This window comes from Salvelinus sp. IW2-2015, linkage group LG26 (genome assembly GCF_002910315.2).
Source record: "Salvelinus sp. IW2-2015 linkage group LG26, ASM291031v2, whole genome shotgun sequence".
Taxonomy (NCBI): domain Eukaryota; kingdom Metazoa; phylum Chordata; class Actinopteri; order Salmoniformes; family Salmonidae; genus Salvelinus; species Salvelinus sp. IW2-2015.
In genome coordinates this window covers 4238569-4262904 of record NC_036866.1, presented here as the reverse complement: position 1 = coordinate 4262904, position 24336 = coordinate 4238569, and the positions used below count along the sequence as shown (strand labels likewise).

Here is a 24336-nt window from a genome sequence, read left to right as displayed (position 1 = left end):
GAGTTTAGTCACATGGTATTTAATATGCGCGATGGTCATGGCTACAATGTATCTCTGCAAAACTAGCATGGCGGCCAAACGAAGCCGGTCTGTCTGGCAGTGCAAGACTAATTACGAAGTAACAAATTATTGAATAGATTAAGTGAAACAGAAGGCTGTGGCTACAACAAGTGGTTTTATGATTGGTGGTTCTTCTCTTCACCTGTGGTTTTGTAGGCATGATGCCAACTATGCTAGTGTAGGACTTGTGATGATTGTAGAAATGTGTGTGCTAAATGTTCAATGATAAACGCAATCCAATTCATAGCCTACATTCAGATAAACATTTATTTTCAACATTTAGTCATCCGTTCGTTTCTTTCAGACGTTTAAATAGCCAATAACCCCGTCATATATACAGTTAGTTGTCGATATCGACATTGGCCAAAAGTTTATGATAACACCTATTTTATTCGGATGACAGCAAAGCGAGAAACGCACGGTCAACACACCATGCTTGCTGTCTGACGCTTCCGCACAGCGCAAATGTACATATTAACTGTATCCATGACAACATGAAAACCTTGCCGTTCACAGAGACCGCAGCACTGCAACAGTGAGCAAGACTGAGCAAAAAWCTTATATGAAATAGCAAAATATTTTACAATCAACTCATGATTGTCCTATGTTCTACGTGCTAACTTTTGGTTTTATTAACTTTGTTCAGTTTTTTTAAACAAATGTGGCTAGGCTACTATTGTATTATGACCACTAGCATGTGTAATATGCCTCTTCAAACCAGAGGGAAAATGTGAAGACCACTAAAGAAATGGATTCACTTGATGCCCAAAGGAAATACCTGGTGACCTGCTCGGAGTCCCTTATATTAAGCCATGGACAGGGACCAGGTTTGGACCTGGTGGAGAAAGAGACTGACCCTCAACAGGTTGTTATGGTCAATCTGAGCTGCTTACTGCTGAAAAACGTGGATAATGTGGGAAGCTGCAGGTCTCTAAGAGTATGCATCTTGGCGGACAATTTTATATCCACGATAGATGCTCTCATCGCATGTGTGCATATAGTGAAGTTGGATCTTAAAGGAAATCAGGTACTTTTTATTTAATTAAGGCCTAACCTTTATATAACCAGGAAATCCCATTGATATCAGAAGACCTCTTTCTGAGGGAGACCTAGATATGACTCAATTCACTTGATTTGAGTGGTATATCAAGGTTCCTTTGCTATACCTGATTGATACTGTCTGTATCTGATTGTTTTAAACCATGTATATTCTGTATCATACTAAGCATCATGGTTAATACTGTATCTTGCTCTCTTTTTTGGAATTTTGCAGATACCTTGCATTCAGAATATGAAATGTGAGCATGATGTATTCTAGCTCTGGTCTAGGGTGTTACTGCTACTCATTAATAGAGGAATGGGCAGTAAAGCCCTGGACCAGAGCTAGATAGATGTATTCCATCTGTCTTTCAGATAACCCAACTCCCMGGCGTAGTGTTCTGGGACAGCCTGAGACGACTCCAGCTGCTCCATCTCCATGACAACAACATGGGGACTAGAAAGAACATTGAGGGGTTGTCAGGCTGTCCTAACCTCACAGCATTGACCCTCTACGACACACCGCTCAGCCTAAAGGGAAACTACAGACACTGCATCATCAACAGCATCTGGTCACTGAAGGCTCTGGATAACTTTGTGGTCTCTGACGAGGAGATAATTGAAAACTGGATCCTCCCTCTGCATTTCAAAACCCTCTGTCATAATTTTTACTTGAACCTCTATCCAGCAGCTAAGATGGTTTGTAGGCCTTCTTGTGCTCCTTGATGTCATTTGAAATGTGTTTCCCATGTTATATCCATGGTGTATGCTCCATAATTTTCCAATAAACATTTAAAATATCTCATCCAGGGGCCTTATCAGAGTGAAATGAGAGCAATCCATAAGATTATATCAGAGGTCAATAGGATCCAGTCCGTTTATTCTCCAACGTTGATCATCCAACGGTGGATCAGGGGACATCTGACCAGAAAAAGGCTTGGGTAAAGCATTTACTGTTGCCATACTGTTCAATGAAAATTGACACAAGTATTCCATAAAAGGGGCAATCAGCAGTTGCTACATCAATATTTTGACTTATAAATTAATGATATGTACACATTGATTCTTGAAGAATATAACTGTCGCACCCCATCAGAACCCCAAATATTAGCTTGTTTTACTCCAATGTTTGTAAACAAACACTGTATAGCCTCAAAACATGGTTAAAACTATAATTTTTWGATCATTGATGGTCAGTCCTTTGAGAGTAATTACATTTCTCCAGTCCCATCCCTCAGCTTTTTACCGAAACAGTGGTGCGGAGAACACTGTTATTGTTTCAACTTCTGATTATCCCTTTAAACAATTGATTTATATAGGAAACCAAAGCCTCGTATAGGAGATCATTTTCCTATAGCTCATTGACCGCAGACAATCACCTCTCTTTCCTTGTGTATTCTGTGTCATCGTGTTTCACTGAAATGTTATCTGTTTTTATTCTGTCAGACTTGTCCCTGCTGTGCCGAGCCGGGAGAGGTTCAGCATCAGAGTCCATCTGTCCCCCATTGCCTCTGAGGAGACAGACAGTCAACAGACCCAGGGGGAGACATGGGTCAAAGAGTGCACAGCTAAACAGCACCTGCAGGTTTGGACCCCCAATAATTTCATTACACCCTGCAATGTAGCTCAGTGTCAACCGGCTCTGAGTGGGAATGCTGATCTAGGATCCGTTTTGCTTTTAGATCATAATAAATAAGATTACATGGACAGGGGGGACCTGATTGTAGATCATTACTCCTACTATAAGACRCTTGATACTCCTAGAATGAAACACCCACTCAATCCAGCTTTTATGGCCTCCATTATTCCACTTTAATTTGCAGACATGGATGAAATGGGTCATGTATAAGTTCTATGAATACTGTCATTGTGAAACCATTTAAAAATAAACAACCAGGCAAACATCTGATAATATTTGTAGAGTTTCTGTTTTAGTAAACAACATTTGTCATGATCTGAGAATGTTTTGCAGAGGCACGAGGAGAAAGATGCGAAAATCAAGAGATTGTATGTCAATCTGAAGAAATTGGTGCAGGCTGGTAGCCCAGAGGTAAAAAGTTGACATGTTTCTGTGACAGCTGTTTTCGTTTTCCCATGCATTTTCCCATGCAATATATGTAATTACATGTGAACTAAAGAAGTGTTTTTTCCCCTGTTTGACAGATTTTACAAGAGGTGGTGACAAGCCAGGCGTCTTTAGAGGCCAAGAAACAGAAAGACATCAGTCCTCCGCATAACACCCCTCAGAACAGTAAGACCATGAGGTCCAACAGAGCCAAGTACAGTGAGGCGGAAAGAGGTAGGTTGCATCTCAAATGGCACACTATTCCCTATATAGTGCACTACTTTTGACCAAGGACTTATATAGGGGATAGGGTGTCATTTGGTGTGCAGCTGTAAGAGTAACATTAGACTCCAGTATGACCATTCTAATCATCACAATAGTGTTATTGGAGTATATTTGTGATGATCTTGTCTGTCTCTGATCAGACTTCACTGCTGCAGAGGAGTTCTATGAAGAGAAGCTTGGGAAAATGTGTTTCCGCCTCATCGGCTTCAAGGCTCTGGTCCACCAGGTCGAGCCTGTCAGCAACATGCTCATCTCCCGGCAGCAGGGGGGACGGGACATCCGCAGCGCCATCCGCCTGTTCCACACACAGCGTCCCGAGCCACCCAAGCTGCCCCACCCTCGACCACCCCTAATCAACGCCGAGAAGCGTCTGATGGGTCGCTGCCTTGGCTCCATCAGCCTAGCCCCCTTCCAGGTGATCCAGCGGGCCTACCGGATGAGGGAGCAGGCCGAGGCCCTGCAGAGGAGGGCCCAGCAGGTGGCCCATTCCCAGGCTCGGAGGGAGGGCGCCCAGGGCCAGCGCCACGGCCTCCTGGAGGCCCGCAGGGAGGTAGTGCTCCAGGTGAGAGAGAAGGAGCAGAAGGAGGTGGAGGGGGCCCTGGCCCTGCTGAGAGCTAGCCGGGACAGGGAGGTGCAGGAGGTCAGGCAGAGACACGCTGTGTTCCTGGAGGAGAAGAGGAGGCGTGCATCGGAACGGGCCATGGTTGTCGCCTTCAGCAGGCAGCATGCCTTCCTGTCCAAGACGGTCAACAGGCATGCTGTGCGGCAGAGGCAGAGTCACACCCAGCAGGAGAGGAGTGTCATGGTTGCCAGCAGCAGGCAGCAGTCCAGGATTCAGAGGGAACGCATAATGGGATGCATAGAGGACAGGTACTGTAGGGTCAGCAAGAGGATCACCTCTAAACTCATCATCTTATCATTGTCATTCAGTATGATTTTAAAACCATTTATAAAGCCTAAATACTGTAGCTGCTTCATGTGAAATGTATAATAATAATATATAAGAAATGTTATAACAGACCTTTTTTTCTACCACCTACAGTGCATTCGGAAAGTATTCAGACCCCTTGACTTTTTCCACATTTTGTTACGTTACTGCCTTATTCCAAAATTGATTAAATCATTTTTACCCTCATTCATCTACACACACTACCCCATAATGACCAAGCAAAAACAGGTTTAGAAATTTTTGCTAATTTATGAAAAAAATAAAACTGAAATATCACATTTACATGAGTATTCAGACCCTTTACTCAGTACTTTGTTGAAGCACCTTTGGCAGTGATTACAGCCTTGTCTTCTTGGGTATGACGCTACAAGCTTGGCACACCTGTATTTGGGGAGTTTCTCCCATTTTTCTCTGCAKATCCTCTCAAGCTCTGTCAGGTTGGATGGGGAGCGTTCCTGCACAGCTATTTTCAGGTCTCTCCAGAGATGTTCGATCGGGTTCAAGTCCGGGCCACTCAAGGACATTGAGACTTGTCCCGAAGCCACTACTGCGTTGTCTTGGCTGTGTGCTTAGGGTCGTTGGAAGATGAGCCTTCGCCCCAGTCTGAGGTCCTGAGCACTCTGGAGCAGGTTTTCATCAAGGCTCTCTATGTACTTTGCTCTGTTCATCTTTGCCTCTATCCTGACTAGTCTCAGTCCCTGCCACTGAAAAACCTCCCCACAGCATGATGCTGCCACCTCCATRTTTCACCATAGGGATGGTGCCAGGTTTCCTCCAGACGTGACGCTTGGCATTCTGGCCAAAGAKTTCAATCTTGGTTTCATCAGACCAGGTTGTYGTGTGYCTTTTACTGTGGAGTGGCTTCTATTTGGCCACTCTACCATAAAGGCCTGATTGGTGGAGTGCTGCAGAGATGGTTGTCCTTCTGGAAGGTTCTCCCATCTCCACAAAGGAACTCTAGAACTTTGTCAGAGTGACCATTGGGTTCTTGGTCACCTCCCTGACCAAGGCCCTCCTCCCCTGATTGCTCAGTATGGCTGGGYGGCCAGCTCTAGGAAGAGTCTTGGTGGTTCCAAACTTCTTCCATTTAAGAATGATGGAGGCCACTCAGAGCTCTACGGATAATTCCTGCGACCTCATGTAAACAAGGTATCTTTTTTTTTAATTTTTTGCCTAAAATCCTGTTTTCGCTTTGTCATTATGGGGTATTGTGTGTAGATTGCTGAGGGAAAAAAATATTTAATACATTTTAGAATAGGGCTGTCAAGTAACAAAATGTGGAAAAAGTCAAGGGGTCTGAATACTTTCCGAAGGCACTGTATTTAGCATGGCATGATTATTGATAATTTGAGAGGCATCTATGAATGTTGAGTGAGTGTTATCTATGAGTGTTATAAATGGTTTTTGAAGGCTTCATAAAGCCTTGGAAGTTATTTTAAAGTGGGACCATTCTCGTGTTATCTGTTACGTATTACAGGCAACAGTCTCTAAAGGAGGAGGCCATTACATCCAGAGTGAACAGAGACACTTATCTGGCCACGAAGCACACCAACCAACTCCTCCGAGCCCAGGAGAGAGTGGCCAGTGTGAAGGCCAGCCATGCCAAGATGGAGGTCCTGCATCCTGTACCGGTCAACCAGACTGCCTGATCACCACCTCTGGTCCCCCTGTATCCCTCCACCATGCTTCTCAAGAGTTAAATGCTATGAACTGTATTTTGGGGGGCTATTTGTTTATCTTTAATTMTGTTTATGAAACCACAAGGAGTAAGGAATGTGAGGATTCCAGGAAGATGAACAAGAGAGGTCAAACCAAGGTCTAGTGTTTATTGTTTGAGTGAAATCACAGCAATTCATTCACCTCATGGCGTCTACTCATGTTGAAATACTTGGCCATTGTCCACATCTGTTTATTTTTTTTTTTTAAAGCTAACCGTTTGTCTCTCTGAGATTAGTCTCTCAAATCAAAATTACAGTCAATGTACATCTTGACTASAGATTTGAAAGGTTGATTACAAACATGATTCAATGAGGTAGGAAATATCCTCCCAGTATTTTAAAACAAGCTGCATCTAAATGCTCAGGCATGAACTAGTCTGCTTTTTTTATCCACAGTTCAGTAGCTAGAGMCAAGGCAGAACATGTACAAGCATGTCAGACTCAACTGCAGCATAACAAACCAATTTGCATGTCTCATGTTCATAGGGCTACTAACTGTTTAAATGCCCAGATAAGATCTAACATTTAATACAGAGYGTAGTATTGCACATTTTAAAAAGATTAGGTCTAAATAGCCTGGTCCCAGATATGTTTGTGCTGTATAGCCAAGTAATTGCCATGGTCATTGTCATGCCAAACTGGGACCAGGCTAAGTTCTGGCAGTCTAAGAGTATTTAACTAGACAAGTCAGTTAGGAACAAATTCTTATTTACAAAGTTGACCTACCCTAGCCAAACCCGGACGATGCTGGGCCAATTATGAGCCGCCCTATGGGACTCCCAATCACGTCCGGATGTGGAACATCCTGGATTCAAACCAGGGACTCTAGTGATGCCTCTTGCACTGAGATGCAGTGCCTTAGACTGCTGCGCCACTTGGGAGCCTAACTGCAGCATAACAAACTAATTTGCATACTTCTCATGTTCATAGGGCTACTAACTGTTTTAATGCCCAGATAAGATCTAACATTTAATACAGAGCACAACTGCAATAAGTAAGTAACTTGTACTGTAGAAAATGTACACTGGAATATCACATCAAAGACAGTAACAGTAGTAACAACAAAAAGTCCTTTGACTAATCCCACATTTGAAAATCCCACATTTTAGAAATGCATAAGTCCTGATTTCCTTGGCAGTTGAAGTCGAGAGGGGGGTATCCCAGAACTATCTCCTAGATCTCCTAAGGAGGAGAGGGGTGGATAGGGTAGGAGGTGCTGGGCCAGCATGAGGAAACCATTCGGTCACAGGTCAGAGGGGGGCAGGACGGCCAGGCTGTCTCTGTTCTCCTCCAGGTACTTGTTGCAGGAGTGGAAGGTGCCGTAGAAGCTTGAGGAAAGGCCTGCAATGTCGTTGGAGATGTAAGGGAGGACTCCTGGCGTGGCTTGGTTGTAGTAGGAGATCTGAGGTAAAACAAAGAGACAATGTGGTCCAAAAAAAAAAAAAAGCGCATGTTCTATAATATTTGACTGAAAACATTATGTATAATGTAGAAGTACTAAACTCAGCAAAAAAAGAAACGTCCTCTCTGTCAACTGCGTTTATTTTCAGCAAACGTAACGTGTAAATATTTTTATGAACATAACAAGATTCAACAACAGACATAAACTGAACAAGTTCCAACAGACGTGACTAACAGAAATTTAATAATGTCTCCCTGAACAAAGGGGGGGGGGGGGGGGTCAAAATCAAAAGTAACAGTCAGTATCTGGTGTGGCCACCAGCTTCATTAAGTACTGCAGTGCATCTCCTCCTCATGGACTGCACCAGATTTGCCAGTTCTTGCTGTGAGATTGTACCCCACTCTTCCACCAAGGCACCTGCAAGTTCCCAGAAATGTTGGGGGGGAATGGCCCTAGCCCTCACCCTCCGATCCAACATGTCCCTGACATGCTCAATGGGATTGCGATCTGGGCTCTTCGCTGGCCATGGCAGAACACTGACAGTCCTGTCTTGCAGGAAATCATGCACAGAACGAGCAGTATGGCTGGTGGCATTGTCATGCTGGAGGGTCATGTCAGGATGAGCCTGCAGGAAGGGTAACATGAGGGAGGAGGATGGTTTCCCTGTAACGCACAGTGTTGAGATTGCCTGCAATGACAACAAGCACTGTGCGACGACGCTGTGACACACCGCCCCAGATCATGACGGACCATCCACCTCCAAATCAATCCCGCTCCAGAGTACAGGCCTCWGTGTAACGCTCATTCMTTCGACGATAAACGCGAAACTGACMATCACCCCTGRTGAGACAAAACCGCRACTCRTCAGAGAAGACCACTTTTTGCCAGTCCTGTCTGGTCCAGCGACGGTGGGTTGGTGCCTATAGGCAACGTTGTTGCCGGTGAGGACCTGCCTTACAACAGGCCTACAAGCCCTCAATCCAGCCTCTCTCAGCCTATTGCGGACAGTCTGAGCACTGATGGAGGGATTGTGCGTTTCTGGTGTAACTTGGGCAATTGTTGTTGCCATCCTGTACCTGTCCCGCAGGTGTGATGTTTGGATGTACCGATACTGTGCAGATGTTGTTACACGTGGTCTGCCACTGCGAGGACGATCAGCTGTCCATCCTGTCTCCCTGTAGCGCTGTCTTAGGCGTCTCACAGTACGGACATTGCCATTTATTGCCCTGGCCACATCTGCAGTCCTCATGCCTCCTTCCAGYATGCCTAAGGCACGTTCACACAGATGAGCAGGGACCCTAGGCATCTTTCTTTTGGTGTTTTTCAGAGTCAGTAGAAAGGCCTCTTGAGTGTCCTAAGCTTTCATAACTGTGGCCTTAATTGCCTACCGTCTGTAAGCTGTTAGTGTCTTAACGACCGTTCCACAGGCGCATGTTCATTAATTGTTTATGGTTCATTGAACAAGCAGGGGAAACAGTGTTTAAACCCTTTACAATGAAGATATGTGAAGTTATTCAGATTTTTACGAATTATCTTTGAAAGACAGGGTGCTGAAAAAGGGATGTTTCTTTATTTGCTGAGTTTATCTATCTAGATGTAATGTATATCAAAATATCAAATGTCTTTATTCTTGCTATGTAACTACTGTAGAAAAATATAAAAAGTACCATGTATKTAAAATGTGTATGTAACAACAAAAGAAAAAGATGTAAAAACTCAATTTATTTTTGTCCTCCCGAAGAGGGTGGGTAGAAAGCTTGCACTTCTTTCCACACTCAACTTACAGGATAAGGTGTATACACTGTGGGATGAAGAAAATCACTGAGCTAACTGGTCCCAGATCTGTTTCTACTGTCTTACCAACTACGGTTGCTGTCATGTTTGACATGACAATGACCATAGAAGTCAGCTTTACAGCACAAACAGATCTGGGACCAGGCAAGCTTTTCGCTTAGCTAGCGAAGAGCCCCATTGGCCCACCTTGGTGACAGCGTTGGACTCCTCCCAGATACTGAAGCCGGCACAGAGCACCTCCCCCCGGGTGTAGTCCTCAGTGGCAGGGTGGGTCGGCAGGGTGACAGAGCGCAGGGCAATCAGGTACGGGTCCCTGAGGTGGACAGAAGAGGTGGATCGCACCATTAGAGCGTGATAAAGATGTGGAATTGGGCAGGTTGATAGATACAGTACTGTGGGACACAACCAGACCCGGGTAAGTTATGGTGAAGTGAGAACACAAAAATAATGTAGTGCCATTGGAAAGTAGGAAGGATTGTTGAGTCATTGGGGAACATTGACCAAGCAAAACATAAAGCATATTGATGAAGTCAGGMTGCTGATGGATGACAGACAGGCAGTGTTACCTGGAGTCACAGGGCTTCCTCCTAGAGGCCAGGAGGATGAAGTCCTGGCCCTTCCCCCCCTTACTGACACACGGAGTGGCCACGCGGTAGATAGTGTCATCCTCATCTGCCTGGATGATCACATCACATTTTCTACATAGGACGAAAGGGAAAWGGCACACTGTGAAATGGAGGTTTCAATCCAAATGTAGATTTCAATCCATGGATATCAAAAGGATTATAGTAACTACTTTGTGAATGGTTGTGACCACTTGTGGCTGTGTTCTGACTAGCTGTGACTGTTGTGACTACATCAGTTGTGAATGTGTTACCCACTGGTAATGCCTGTCCCACTCATGTCTCCTGCGCAGATCTGAGAGCAGATGGAATGCCTGTTCAGCAGGGACAGTGACATGAGTCTCCACCTTAAAACACAGTATCTGGTTCTCCTCCAGCGTGTACAGACTGACCTTGGAACAGATCAGGAAGGAATATATCATGAATATAGAATCTTTACAGGTTAAAGCAGAGCCTATTCCTTTACTACCACAGACATATTATATTGACATTTAGTGCTATTTAGTGGAATGTTATATGTAGCTAGCTCCTTTAAGAAAGACGGTTGACTTGTTGCACATTCCTTCCTCCCAGTCCCAACTTAATCAAATCAACGTGYGGGCCGAATTCGGGGGGGGTGCAACTATGACTGTGCATTAGAAAGTAATGATTTGATTAGACAGTGGGGAGGAGGAGAGGGGGCACATGCAATCCTTCAACATCATTCTAATGAATAATATCAATGGTGTTCAATCATATTCTTACACTTTTCTACTTACAATACTAACCTTATTTTTCTCAGAGCTTAACATCCAGTTGCTTCGAGCAGCCATTATTTTCAGTGCAGACACATTGTTGTAGCTGAGATACATCTGGGGAAAATAAGGTTTGGATTCAGAATCAGAAGAATGATTGTTGTTTCAAAACAAGCACAGGCCAGTACACAGGGAGGCAGTAGAGAGTTAAATCTGTTACCAAACCCCAAAACACATTTCATCTAGGAGTAGTAGTAGTAGGTTGTGGTCCGTTTGTGTGTTACCTGGTTGCTGATGTCCCAGGGCACAGACAGAGGAACCTCCGTTTGCTTGCAGGAGATTATGTACTTTCTGTAAACAGACAGTGTATAGTGATGTCAAAACAGATGAAAATGTGTTGACTCAATGGTTTGGTTTACACACTAATTCAGGGGTATCACTCAATCAGCCTGATTTAATATGGCCTGGCATGATGTCWTAGCAAAAAAATGATATACTGTATATAATTTCTTTTTAGCGGGGGGGCTCATCTACTGGACGGGCAAAATGAGTTTGACACTCCCTGCACTAACTGATAGAAATGGGGAATAGTACTGTGATGATTTTCATCTCACCTATCCAGACGGATCTTCTTCCTAGCAATAGCCTCCTGATAGCGCCTCTTCCCATCCTGACAATTAAATAAACAAGTGAAATGGGCTTTCACAGTTCTGCACCAACATTGGATGAGCAGAGGCATGTATCTCTTAACATTACAAATTCAACAACCATATGGCATTTCTCAATATACATTGACCCCCATAAACACACACACACACACACACACACTCTCTAGCTCTCACACACACTCCACAGGTCCAACAGCCTGTTCTTCTGAGGTCATCTGCAGAACTCACCACAGGTTCGGGTCGTATCCGGGGTAATGTACGTGGCTTCCTGTCCTTGTCCAGCACCTCAAAGGTCATGAAGGCGCTGTTGATGTGCCGCAACGCACCCGCACCCTGGTAGGCCTCTGCACATACACCCACCTCCATACTGGAACACCCACAAATAGGTTACATAGACTAATATCATACAAACATAAAAGGTTGCCATACCAGTTTCCCATTCATTGTATGTTGCCAGTAAATATCCCTCAAAGCTGAAATTGAGTTCATTCGGTTCATTAGGGCTCACCGCAGCAACAACAAAAAATCTACGTTTTTCAACAGAAACGAAAACAGGCGGTTGTTATTGGACTGTGGTTGAGAACAAGTGGTTCTCATTTTCTTCAGTTTGGTGCCTAATGAATAAGACTTGTGTTTCACCTGTGTTTGAAGGCATTGTTAACAATGGCCTTTAGCACCAGCCGGTCACCGATGTGAGACGGGCCCCGGAAGTGGAACATGTCTATGGTCCTCAGAGTGGGGTGAGCATTACACAGACGACTAGAGAGTAAGAGTGAGATGAGCGAGAGAGGGAATGAAGGAAAGAGAGCATATTAGACTAAGAGCATTATCACATTTATTCTCCAGAAGAAAACGTCAACCTGGTTTAGATCATCTACTCATTCTACTAAATACACTGAACAAAAATATAAAATGCATCATGGAACAATTTCAAAGATTTTACTGAGTTACATATAAGGAAATCAGTCAATTGAAACCTATGGATTTCACATGACTGGGCAGGGGTGCAGCCATGGGTGGGAGCCAGGCCCAGCCAATCAGAATGAGTTTTTCCCACAAAGAGCTTTATTACAGACAGAAATATTCCTCAGCAACGCTCCCCCAAAACTTGAGACATCAGTGACATTGTGTTGTGATAAAACTGCAMATTTTAAAGTGTTTTATTGTCCCAAGCACAAGGTGCACCTGTGTAATGATCATGCTGTTTAATCAGCTTCTTGATATGCCACACCTGTCAGGTGGATGGATTATTTTGGCAAAGGAGTAATGCTCATTAACTGGGATGTAAACAAATATTTGTGCGCAAAATGTAAAAKAAATAMGMTTTTTGTGCTTATGGAACATTTCTGGGATCTTTTATTTCAGCTCATGAAACATGGGACCAACACTTTACATGTTGTGTTTATATTTTTGTTCAGTGTATATTAAAAGACCAGTGCAGTCAAAATGTGATTTTTCTGTGTTATATATATTTCCACACTATGAGGTTGGAATAATACCGTTCAAATGATGATAATGCCCTTTTAGAGTAAGAGCTTTTGGTCTGCCTGGTGACATCAGCAGGCAGTTAACTAGTTAATAGACAAATAAGAAAGAGAGGTCCAACCCTCTCTGCCCATAACAGCTAGTTTTTACTTTTCCCCTCCCCACTCAGACAGTCCTAGCAAAATTATTGCTTGAGATATTGATATTTTTGTTTATTTTTGACAATTTTAATTGAAAAACAATCACAGTAAGGTACTTGTTACCCAGAAATTACATCTGCATGGGGCCTTTAATATATACTAACTATCTCCATATTCTGTCACAGTAAGAAACCTCMTTATCTCTATGAGAAGGACAGGCTACAGACCAGACACTCACCATGCTGCGATGGTGGCAACGTTCTCCATCCAGGCCATGATCTGACCCCCGAAGGTGCTGACCTGGTGGTTGGCATGGGGAGGCAGCACCAACTCCACGCTCTCCACCCGTGTTCGCTCTGCTGACACCGCACCCTGGTATTCCTGACACTCTCCTGTTGGCACGCACACAGACACACACTAGACTGTAATGCTGCTGTTCACCAGGCTGGGCACGGGTGTGACTGCCACTGATATCATTTCATATTAGAGATAAGTGGGACTTGGACATCTGCGGTATCCTGTGACATGTAAAGGTTATAAATAGTGCCTTATCAGCTATAACTAGGACCTTATAAGCTATAACTACATTTACGTCAACTTTTCGATTACTGGCCCAACACGCTTAACCCCCTGCCGCCCTGAGGACTTACAGTGCATTCGGAAAATATTTAGACCCCTTGACTTTTTCCATATTTTGTTATGTTACAGCCTTATTCTAATATAGATTAAATCGTTTTTCCCCTCATCAATCTACAAACAATACCCCATAATGACGAAGCAAAAGCAAAAACAATTAGAAAATGTTGCAAAAAAGATATAAAAAAACTGAAATACCACATTAACATAAATATTCAGACCCTTTACTCAGTACTTTGTTGAAACACATTTGGCAGCAATTACAACTTCTAGTCATCTTGGGTATAACGCTACAAGCTTGGCACACCTGTATTTGGGGAGTTCCTCCCATTCTTCTCTGCAGATCCTCTCAAGCTCTGTCAGGTTRGATGGGGAGCATCGCTGCACAGCTATTTTCAGGTCYCTCCAGAGATGTTCGATCAGGTTCAAGTCAGGGCTCTGGCTGGGCCACTCAAGGTCATTCAGAGACTTGTCCCGAAGCCACTCCTGTGTTGTCTTGGCTGTGTGCTTAGGGTCGTTGTCCTGTTAGAAGGTGAACCTTCGCCCCAGTCGGAGGTCCTGAGTGCTCTGGAGCAGGTTTTCATCAAGGATCTCTGTACTTTTCTCTGTTCATTTTCCCCCTCGATCCTGACTAGTCTCCCAGTCTCTGCCGCTGAAAAACATCCCCACAGCATGATGCTGCCACCACCATGCTTCACCATAGGGATGGTGCCAGGTTTATTCCAGACGTGATGCTTGGCATTCAGGCCAAAGAGTTCAATCTTTAGGTGCCTTTTGGCAAACTCCAAGCGAGCTGTCATGTGCCTTTTACTGAAGAGTGGCTTCCGTCTGGCAACTCTACCATAAAGACCTGATTGGTGGAGTCATGCAGAGATGGTTGTCCTTCTGGAAGGTTCTCCCATCTCCACATAGTAACTCTGTCAAAGTGACCATTGGGTTCTTGGTCACCTCTCTGACCAAGGCCAATTCTCCCCCGATTGCTCAGTTTGGCCGTGCAGCCAGTTCTAGGAAGAGTCTTAGTGGTTCCAAACTTCTTCCATTTAAGAACGATGGAGGCTACTGTGTTCTTGGGGACCTTCAATGCTGCAGAAATGTTTTGGTACCCTTCCCCAGATCTGTGCCTCGACACAATCCTGTCTCGGAGCTCTACGGACAATTCCTTCAACCTCATGGCTTGGTTTTTACTCCGACATGCACTGTCAACTGTGGGACCTTATATAGACTGGTGTGTGCTTTTCTAAATCATGTCCAATCAAATAAATTTACCACAGGTGGACTCCAATTRAGTTGTATAAACATCAAGGATGATCAATGGAAACAGGATGCACGTGAACTCAATTTTGATTGTCATAGCAAAGGGTTTGAATACTTACCTAAATAAGGTATTTCTATTTTGAATAGATTTGCAAAAATGTCYAAAAAACATTTTCGCTTTGTCATTTTGGGTATTGTGTGTAGATTGATGAGGAACAAAATGAATGTCATCCATTTTAGAATAAGGCTGTAACGTAATAAAATGTGGAAAAAGGGAAGGGGTCTGAATACTTCCTGAATGCACTGTATGTGGGCCTTGTAAGCTCCAACTAGGGCCTTAAAGGAAGCCTTATCATAGAAACAGAATGAATAAAAAGGGTGTCTCCATTCAAGTCAATGATGGCATAATAGGTGGACTGGCATCCAATTRGAGTGTACCCATGCCAGGAAGTAAAACCAGGAAGTGTACCCTCCAATCTGTGCTTTGATTTGTTGAGTCAACTCAACTGACATTACAAAATATACATTCCATTGCATGAGCCACATCAGTTAGSATCATTTTAATGAACATTTASATTACTATGGCAATCCACCATCAGTTGATAGAATATTCCAAAATACCATGGAAATTATTGAATCACAATACCAGGCAACCATTGCGAGTGCACCCACGAGTTTACCAGTCAATAGTCAGGGTCAGAGCTTCAAAGGCCGTTCTATTCATTCTATTTCTATGGTCCTTATAAACTGTAACTAGGGCCTTGTAGGGTCCTTATACCACGTGTTCAACTCATTCCACGGAGGGCGGAGTGTCTGCTGGTTTTCGCTTCACCCTTGTACTTGATTGATAAATTAAGGTCACTAAATAGTAAGGAACTCCCCATACCTGGTTGTCTAGATCTTAATTTAAAGGAAAAAACAAAAACCTGCAGACACTCGGCCCTCTATGGAAAGAGTCTGCCACCCCTGCCATATAAACTATACTTAGGCCTGAATAAGAGCAATCATAAGCTGTAACTACAGGATTTCCCTGGTCAGATCCACATGGTCAGGAAAGACTCAATGCATAGTTCCAAAGTCTTGACAGTATACTACCTAGTTGAGCTGTGTGTTGAGCTGTGTGTTGAGCTGTGTGTTGAGCTGGTCAGGTGTTTGAGCTGTGTGTTGCAGCGTTGTTGAGCTGTGTGTTGATGTCTGATGTGCTGTGAGCTGTGTTGACAGTATATACTAGTTGAGCTGTGTGTAAGCTGGTGGCTGTGACAGTTAGTTACTACTAGCTGAGCGGGTGTGTGTTGACAGTTTAATACCTAGTTGGCTGTGGTGTGTAGTGTTATATAGTGAGCTGGTTGACAATAGTACCTAAGCTGAGCTGTGGTTGGACAGTTACCTAGTTGAGTGTTCAGGTTGTGTGTGTGTTGACAGTATACTATTGAGCTGTGTGTGACAGTATACTATGTGAGCTGTGTTGACAGATAATTCCTAGTTGAGCTGTGTGTTGACAGTATACTACCTAGCTGAGCTGTGTGTTGACAGTTACCTTAGTTGAGATGTGTTTCGTGTGTTGACAGTATACTACCTAGTGAGCTGTTTGTTTACAGTGTATACCTAGCTGAGCTGTATGTTGGGACAGTATAATACCTAGTTGAGCTGTTGTGTGGACAGAGAACTCCCTAGCTGAGCTGTGTGTTGACAGTTACCTTAGTTGAGATGTGTTTGTTGTGTGACGTATACTAAGCCGTAGTTGAGCTGTGTGTTAGGCTGTATGTGAGTATAATACCTAGTTGAGCTGGTGTGTGTTGACAGTATAATACCTAGTTGAGCTGTGTGTTGACAGATAATACTAGCTGGCTGTGTGTTGACAGTTACCTAGTTTGAGATGTGTGTGTGTGTTTGACAGTATACTACCTAGTTGAGCTGTGGTGCGTGACAGTATACTACCTAGTTGACTGTTGTTGTTTACAGTGTAATACCTAGCTGAGCTGTGTGTTGAGCGTGTATGTTGACAGTGATACTACTAGCTGAGCTGTGTGTTGACGAATAATACCTAGCTGAGCTGTGTTTTGACAGTATTAATACCTAGTTGAGCTGTGTGTTGACAGTATGAATACCTAGCTTGCTGTGGTGTGACAGTATACTACTCGTGTTGAGCCTGTGTGTTGACAGTATACTAACCTATGAGCTGTGTGTTTACAGTAGATACTAGCTGAGCGTGTTTTGAGCTATGTGTTGACAGTAGATCCTGTTGAGCGGTTGTGTGGCTGTGTGTGACAGTATACTCACTAGCTGAGCTGTGTGTTGACAGTATAATACCTAGCTGAGCTGTTGTGTTGACAGTTTACTACTAGCGGCTGTGTGGACGTTGCTGAGCTGGTGTTTGACAGTATAATACCTAGCTGAGCTGTGTGGGCTGTTGTGTGACAGATAATACGTTGACGTGTTGATCTGAGTATAATACCTAGCTGTGTGTGTTGACAGTATAATACCTAGCTGACTGTGTGTTGACAGTATATACCTAGCTGAGCTGGACAAAACCACTGCTGTGTGTTGACAGTATAACTACCTAGCTGAGCTGTGTGTTGACAGTATACTACCTAGCTGAGCGTGTGTTGACAGTATACTGTATCACTAGCTGAGCTGGTGTTGACAGTTTAATACTAGTTGAGCTGTGTGTTGGACAGTTGAATACCTGAGCTTAGACTGTGTGTTGACAGTATACTATAGCTATCTACGTGGCTGCTTGTTTCAGTATACTACCTAGCGCTGAGCTGTTGGGTTAGACAGATATACTACCGCTGAGCTGTGTGTTGACAGTTTAATACTAGTTGAGCTGTGTGTTGACAGTAGAAGTAGCTAGCTAGCGTGATGGAGGCTGGTGTGTTGACAGTTTAATACTAGTTGAGCTGTGTGTTGACAGTATACTACCTAGCTGAGCTGTGTGTTGACAGTACAATACCTAGTTGAGCTGTGTGTTGACAGTATACTACCTAGTTGAGCTGTGTGTTGACAGTATACTCCTTAGCTGAGCTGTGTGTTGACAGTATACTACCTAGCTGAGCTGTGTGTTGACAGTATACTACCTAGCTGAGCTGTGTGTTGACAGTATAATACCTAGCTGAGCTGTGTGTTGACAGTATACTACCTAGCTGAGCTGTGTGTTGACAGTTTAATACCTAGTTGAGCTGTGTGTTGACAGTATAATACCTAGTTGAGCTGTGTGTTGGCAGTATAATACCTAGTTGAGCTGTGTTGCTGCTCAGTAGGTCTGTGATGATCTCAGCATGAGTCAGTCTCATCCTCCTCCTCTCTGCAGCGATGCTGTACTCCATCTGCTCGGTCTGCGTCCGTGGAATCACCTGCTTCAGCTGCACCTGCGTGCGYGCACACACACACACACACACCCCAACACTGTGTGTGTGTCCTCCTATTGAWGCATGACATATTGATGTGGTTGATACGTCCAACACTGTCAAACCAAGATGGGTGCCCCCTCGCTCTTCAGCCCTCACCTTCCCCTCCTCGGTGCGTCGYGCCACAAAGGTGGCAAAGGCATTGCACACGTTCCACTGGCAGCTACTGAACAGGTCCTCACAGTTTACCGTGATGCCCACCTGCGGATAGTGCCCACATGGCATCATATCATGACACCAGGCAGAGTGCCAGACATATTGTTACATACATATATTAGTAAGGTCGCGTMCCAAATGGTGCCCTCTATTCCCTAATTGTACATTTTTATCATTGAACGCAGAGCATAGGTTACCATTTGGTGAATGAAAACGGGACTAGATTCTACAGTAAAGAACACAGGTTGTAAACAGGGATCCTCTATTATGGAACAGCATTGTGTATCATTTCTCTCCCCGACATACATTATTAATGATTTCAAAACAACAATTCAATAGATTCAATATTTACTACACAAAGATCAAAGATGGTGTCCCCACAAACCTCCATGCTGGATGTGAAGGCTCTGTTCACTTTTGCCTTGATGTTAACAACCTGTCCGACTCTGCGTAAAAAATAAACAAACAAACATACATTTCTATGATCAACATTGGACAGTGGTTACAGTGTGAACAGAAGAACACCAGCCCCTCCTTTCTGTRGCTAAGCTAAAAGCTATAAGTCACTGTAAATATACTGAAAAGGTATGTTTCAGGAAGTGAAATACTTACCCTATAGTGTGCTCAAAGTGGATGTCGTCAACAGAGGCAGTAATACAGGGAGACCCAGCGTGTCTTTCAGCTGTGACAACATAGAGGTCCACAAACATCACATGTACAGTACATACGTGCCTTCTCAGCTGACAGGACTCCATAGCTGTTGATCTCATGCTACGTCTCGGAGGGCTGCAGTCAGTGTCCCAAATTACACCTTATTTCCAAAAAGTGTACTATTTTGGACCAGAGCCCCAGGTTGGGATTTGAGAGGGACCACTTTTTCTTTAGAGGTCATACTATGAGGTTAAGGTCATAGCTCACCAGACAGGCAGGCTGTGGAGTCCATCCACTTGAGCAGCTGTCCTACGCTGAGCTCTCCACAGTGGTTGGCGTGGCAGGGCATCACGATTTGGCTCATCTTGACCTCTGTGGGGTTCCTGTACACCTCGCCACTCTCCAGGATGAAGAGGGGATCCTCCATGGGGTCTCCGTCGCCCTTCTCACACGACATGACTCTGGACTGTACAGCGGGACACGGGAAAAGTAGAAGCTAAAGTTTATTACAGTACTTGAAAGGGATAGTCTCAATCTAGTGTGTCATGCATGGTGTTATAACAATTTATAGTGTTATAAGTGTTAATTTATTGTACACCGTTTCACTTCTTAAAAAAGGTGCTGCTGCTAGGTTGGTTTTAGAATACAAACGATAAAGAATATTGTAGTTATTCAAGCTCTTTGAATAAATGATTATATTAGTTCATTATGCCAAGGTCTTAGAGGCACCCTATTTATACATTCGAGGAAATCTTAATCTAGTTACAWGGAAAAATAATTCAGAACAAAACAGATTATTTCAGTCTGAGCTAAGCCTCTCAGAAGGACTATAGGTGAACAAGAGGCAATTCCCACCCTAACTGCTTTGYTTATACAATGGGTCTCATGGAAATACCAAAATAACTTATACAAAGGAGTAATCACGTCTCAATTAAACATGTTGTTCCTCTTTTTTTTGCAATTTTCTCTTGTTTTTGTGCCTTCAAATAATACTTCGCTCAAGCAGCACACTCATTTTGGACCAGAGCAACTGCCCCAACAAAATAGTTATTGTGCTTCACAAAACAAGGTGCTTTACTTGGGAAAAATCTGCAGCTCAGTTTGTCATCAGACAGATTGCTTAAAAACATGTTTTTCCCTCGATGAACACTATGTAATGCTGTATAATAATACCCTGAGTGAATTGGATAGGAAACTCGAAAGACTCCCCTGACTGTAGACTACACATCTGGTTGAAACGAAATCAACTTCAAAAGAATAGACTACAGTGTATTCTTCTATCACGGCTAAAATAGAATGTTGCAGTCTATTTGTATTATCAACTGTCTGTTCAAATAAATGGTCACCTGTCTCGTGCTCGCCGGACATGCGACTTCGTGGAGCCGTAGCAGTGACGTCCAATAGACTGGTCTACTGTACAAACGGGATTCGTCCAGTTATTCGGTTTTTATCTCACACTCATGAGACTACTAGGCTATACGCGTGGTGGAATGAGTCACTCACTGATGGAATAGATTGACAGAGTAAAACGTGACAGAGTAAAAACAATGACTAGGMAATCGCTCTTTAAACCTTTTACATAATTTCCCAAGACAATAAAATAGACTTACCCAAAGGGAACTTTTCTGCAGACGGTCAGGTCACATTTGCATGAATGAATAAGCAAAACAAAACTTTTCAGTCTCGTGTAAAAAAATCTGCACACCACCCACTCTCTGCCAATTCCTTCATTCTTCGGACTCAACTGTGTGGCATGCATGCAATGATGTATAAAAACATTGGAATACTGATTCCACCACGCAGCCATCTTGGTTCTCCTCCTGCGTTCTCAAAAAGATTTTGGAAGCTATAGAAATGCATTTATTAACGTCAAGTTTCGTTTTTGACACGTATATTATATTACAGACACCTTAATGCATACTTTTAAATATATTATGTGAGCTAAACATACAAATAAATAAAAAATCAGAGTACTGTTACTGTCCCCACTACAAACAAAAACAACCAATAAATACATGTGATTTTGTCATTGAAACATTTAATTGAAATACTGTAGAATTCCATGAATTCCTATGACTGCTCCTAATGGAGAGTGCCAATATGGCCGACCGGCGGWTWCCGAGACWCTCAATGGCCAATACATAGCGTCAGCAATCAAGGGTTTAAATACATCACTGGTGGCATGACGCCGCTAAACAGAGCAGACACACCTCCTGTTGCTGGAGGTGGGGGACCAATTTAAATGACACTTTTTAAGGTGGAACTTTACTGTGGAAATGGCCCATTAATAGTTTTAAATATTTAAAGCGGAGATCTACATGAAAGAGCGCCACTGGTCGCCCCAGGGGTATTTGTTATTGTTTTTAAAACTGGGGAGAGGAACATCATGCAGTATTGTAAAAACGTTTATAGTAGGCTAAATACTCTGCTGTTCTATTGGGCTTGCAATGATGCGCAAGCCCAATAATTGGTTAATTTCTCATTAGATTAATGTAAATATTCACTTTAGAATTATGAATCATTTTGAAAGATCCATTTGAGATATAACAACAAAGATGTTAATGACCTCCCAAGTGGCGCAGTGGTCTAGGACAGTAGGTGTCACTGGTTCGAATCCAGGCTGCATCACATCTGGCTGTGATTGGGAGTCCCATAGGGCAGTGCACAATTGGTCCAAACCTGTCGCCATTGTAAATAAGAATTTGTTCTTAACTGACTTGCCTGGTTAAATAAAACTCTTTGTTATATCAGATCTTTTAAAAATGATTCATTTTTATAAAGTGAATATTTACATTCATCTAATGAGAAATAAACCAAATCACTTGCATTGATTGTGAAAATAAAGTACAGTACACGACCCAGTGCCCCTGCAGATACTACCTGTGCCATAGGTCAGACCTCTGTCCAAGGGAGGTAACACTATTCCTCCTCTCTCATAAAGTGTTCCACATACACAACTTAATGTAAACAGGGAAGTCTTAGCGATTACCCCACTTCTATCACCAATGTAGTGATTGAGAGTGAACAACCCAAATGAGGCTTAATCCAGATCCAATGACCATGTACTGCATGAGCTGTGCCATAAAGGTTCAGATCTATTGACAGATGGCATAACGTTTGGGAACCACTGCAGACTATATCTTTCAGGGGACCTTGTGGTATAGGCCTGTACATGGATGTAACTTTAGTTTTAGAAGTGATAAAACTTGGGGGGGACAGAAATTCAATTTCAGAATGTGGGGGGGGTGACATAGTTTATTTATCATTAGGTGAATGTAATGTCCCCCCCACATTCTGAAATTGAATTTCTGTCCCCCCCAAGTTTTATCAGTGGAATATGATACAAAAGTGTGCTTTAGAACCATGCCTACGTTTCCGAGCGGTCAGGTAGGCTGTTTGGAGTGTTATCTGACTGGATAAAAAATCAAAATAAATAAAAATAAATGTTCCCCCCACTTCTAAAACTAAAGTTACATCCCTGGACAGGCCTATACCACATGGGCCCCTGAAAGATAACTCAGTCTGCAGTGGTTCCCAAACTTTTTATAGTCCTGTACCCATTCAAACATTCAACCTCCAGCTGCGTACCCCCTCTAGCACCAGGGTCAGCGCACTCTCAAATGTTGTTTTTTGCCATCAATGTAAGCCTGCCMCACACTATACCATACATTTATTAAACATAAGAATGAGTGCGAGTTTGTCACAACACGGCTTGTGGGAAGTGACAAAGAGCTCTTATAGGACCAGGGCACAAATAATAATTATCAATAATTTTGCTCTTTATTTAGCCATCTTACATATAATACCTTATTTGTTCATCAAAAATTGTGAATAACTCACCACATGTTAATGAGAAGGGTATGCTTGAAAGGATGCACATAACTCTGCAATGTGCACAAAAAAACATACAATGATGGAAAGACCTGTGTGTTGTCCTTGTTATTGCAGACAGAAAAGAGCTCCAACTTCTTAACCATAGCCTCAATTTTGTCACGCACATTGAATATAGTTGCAGTGAGTCCCTGTAATCCTAGATTCAGATCATTCAGGAGAGAAAAAACACCCAGATAGGCCAGTCGTGTGAGAAACGTCATCATCATGCAAGCGGTCAGACARGTGAAAATCATGGTCAGTAAAGAAAACTTTAAGCTTGTCTCTCAATTCAAAAAAACATGTCAATACTTTCCCCCTTGATAACCAGCGTATGTTGTAAAAGCGTTACATGGTCGCTGCCCTTATCAATGCAGAACGCAGAAAATACTTGAGTGTTCAGGGGCCTTGCTTTAACAAAGTTAACCATTTTCACTGTAGTGTCCAAAACATCTTTCAAGCTGTCAGGCATTCTCTTGGCAGCAAGAGCCTCTCGGTGGATGCTGCAGTGTACCCAAATGTCATCGGGAGCAACTGCTTGCACGCGCGTTACCACTCCACTATGTCTCCCTGTCATGGCTTTTGCAACCATCAGTACAGATACCGACACATCTTGACCACCAAAGTCCATTTGATGTCACAAAGCTGTCCAGTACTTTAAAAAATACCCTCTCATGTCCTGGTTTCCAGTGGTTTGCAGAAGAGGATGTCTTCCTTAATTGACCCCCCATAAACGTAACAGACCTATACCAGGAGCTGTGCCAGGCCCGACCCGTCTGTTGACTCATCCAGCTGTAACGCATAGAATTCACTGGTTTGTATGCGAAGCAGTAATTGTTTCAAAACATCTCCTGCCATGTCACTGATGCGTCGTGAAACAGTGTTGTTTGATGAAGGCATTGTCTGTATAGTTTTTTTCGGCCTTGTCCCAGCCATATCCGCGGCAGCAGGAAGAATTAAGTCCTCCACAAGAGTATGGGGCTTGCATGTCCTAGCCACTCGGTAGCTCACCATATAAGATGCTTCTAGCCCCTTCTTATTAWTGGTATCTGTTGCTTTTATACGTGTCTTACTACTCAAAAGYCGTCTTTATTCTCGCTCAAAATGCTCCTGTGGATTATTTTCCAAATTGTCATGTTTCGTTTCTAAATGTCTGCGCAAGAGTGGAGGTTTCCCACGAGAGAGTAACAGTTTATGTGATTGGATGTTAATTATTTGACTTGGCTACCTGCATTTGACATTGTGTTGTTATTTCGCTGAACACTAGATGGTTTAATTTTGGGCAGTGAAACGAGGCTACTCAGGCAAGAAACTCACACAAATGTATAGTCCCGTTGGAAAATATAAATGTACTGTTTGAAAATGTGAAGAATTATTTTTTGTTATAAAAAAAATCTATGT

At 43.2% G+C, this 24336-nt stretch overlaps 2 protein-coding genes across 4 annotated transcripts; one reads left to right on the top strand and one right to left on the bottom strand.

Moving 5' to 3' along the window:
- The first annotated feature begins 4 nt into the window (after window positions 1-4).
- On the top strand, window positions 5-6222 carry lrriq3 (leucine rich repeats and IQ motif containing 3). The gene is made up of 6 exons (XM_070435373.1): window positions 5-1087; window positions 1474-1797; window positions 1909-2039; window positions 2545-2744; window positions 3589-4318; window positions 5875-6222. Exons 1-6 carry the CDS (start codon window positions 809-811, stop codon window positions 6044-6046), a joined length of 1836 nt encoding a protein of 611 aa, XP_070291474.1. The 5' UTR covers window positions 5-808; the 3' UTR covers window positions 6047-6222.
- Window positions 6223-6305: 83 nt separating this feature from the next.
- On the bottom strand, window positions 6306-20980 carry acot11b (acyl-CoA thioesterase 11b). 3 transcript variants are annotated; one of them, XM_023971432.2, is made up of 17 exons: window positions 20676-20980; window positions 20412-20478; window positions 19333-19531; window positions 19027-19096; window positions 18800-18860; window positions 18358-18459; window positions 18084-18219; window positions 13200-13353; window positions 11976-12095; window positions 11565-11703; window positions 11283-11338; window positions 10953-11019; window positions 10702-10785; window positions 10193-10326; window positions 9878-10009; window positions 9498-9624; window positions 6306-7517 (listed from the first exon to the last, which is right to left on the bottom strand). In XM_023971432.2, the coding sequence occupies exons 1-17, from the start codon at window positions 20870-20872 to the stop codon at window positions 7359-7361; spliced, it is 2004 nt and encodes a 667-aa protein (XP_023827200.1). In that variant the 5' UTR covers window positions 20873-20980; the 3' UTR covers window positions 6306-7358. The 3 variants fall into 3 exon arrangements, with proteins under 3 accessions (XP_023827200.1, XP_070291165.1, XP_070291166.1); XM_070435064.1 differs by having other exon boundaries at window positions 20412-20475; XM_070435065.1 differs by lacking the exon at window positions 20412-20478.
- Between the last annotated feature and the right edge of the window lie 3356 nt (window positions 20981-24336).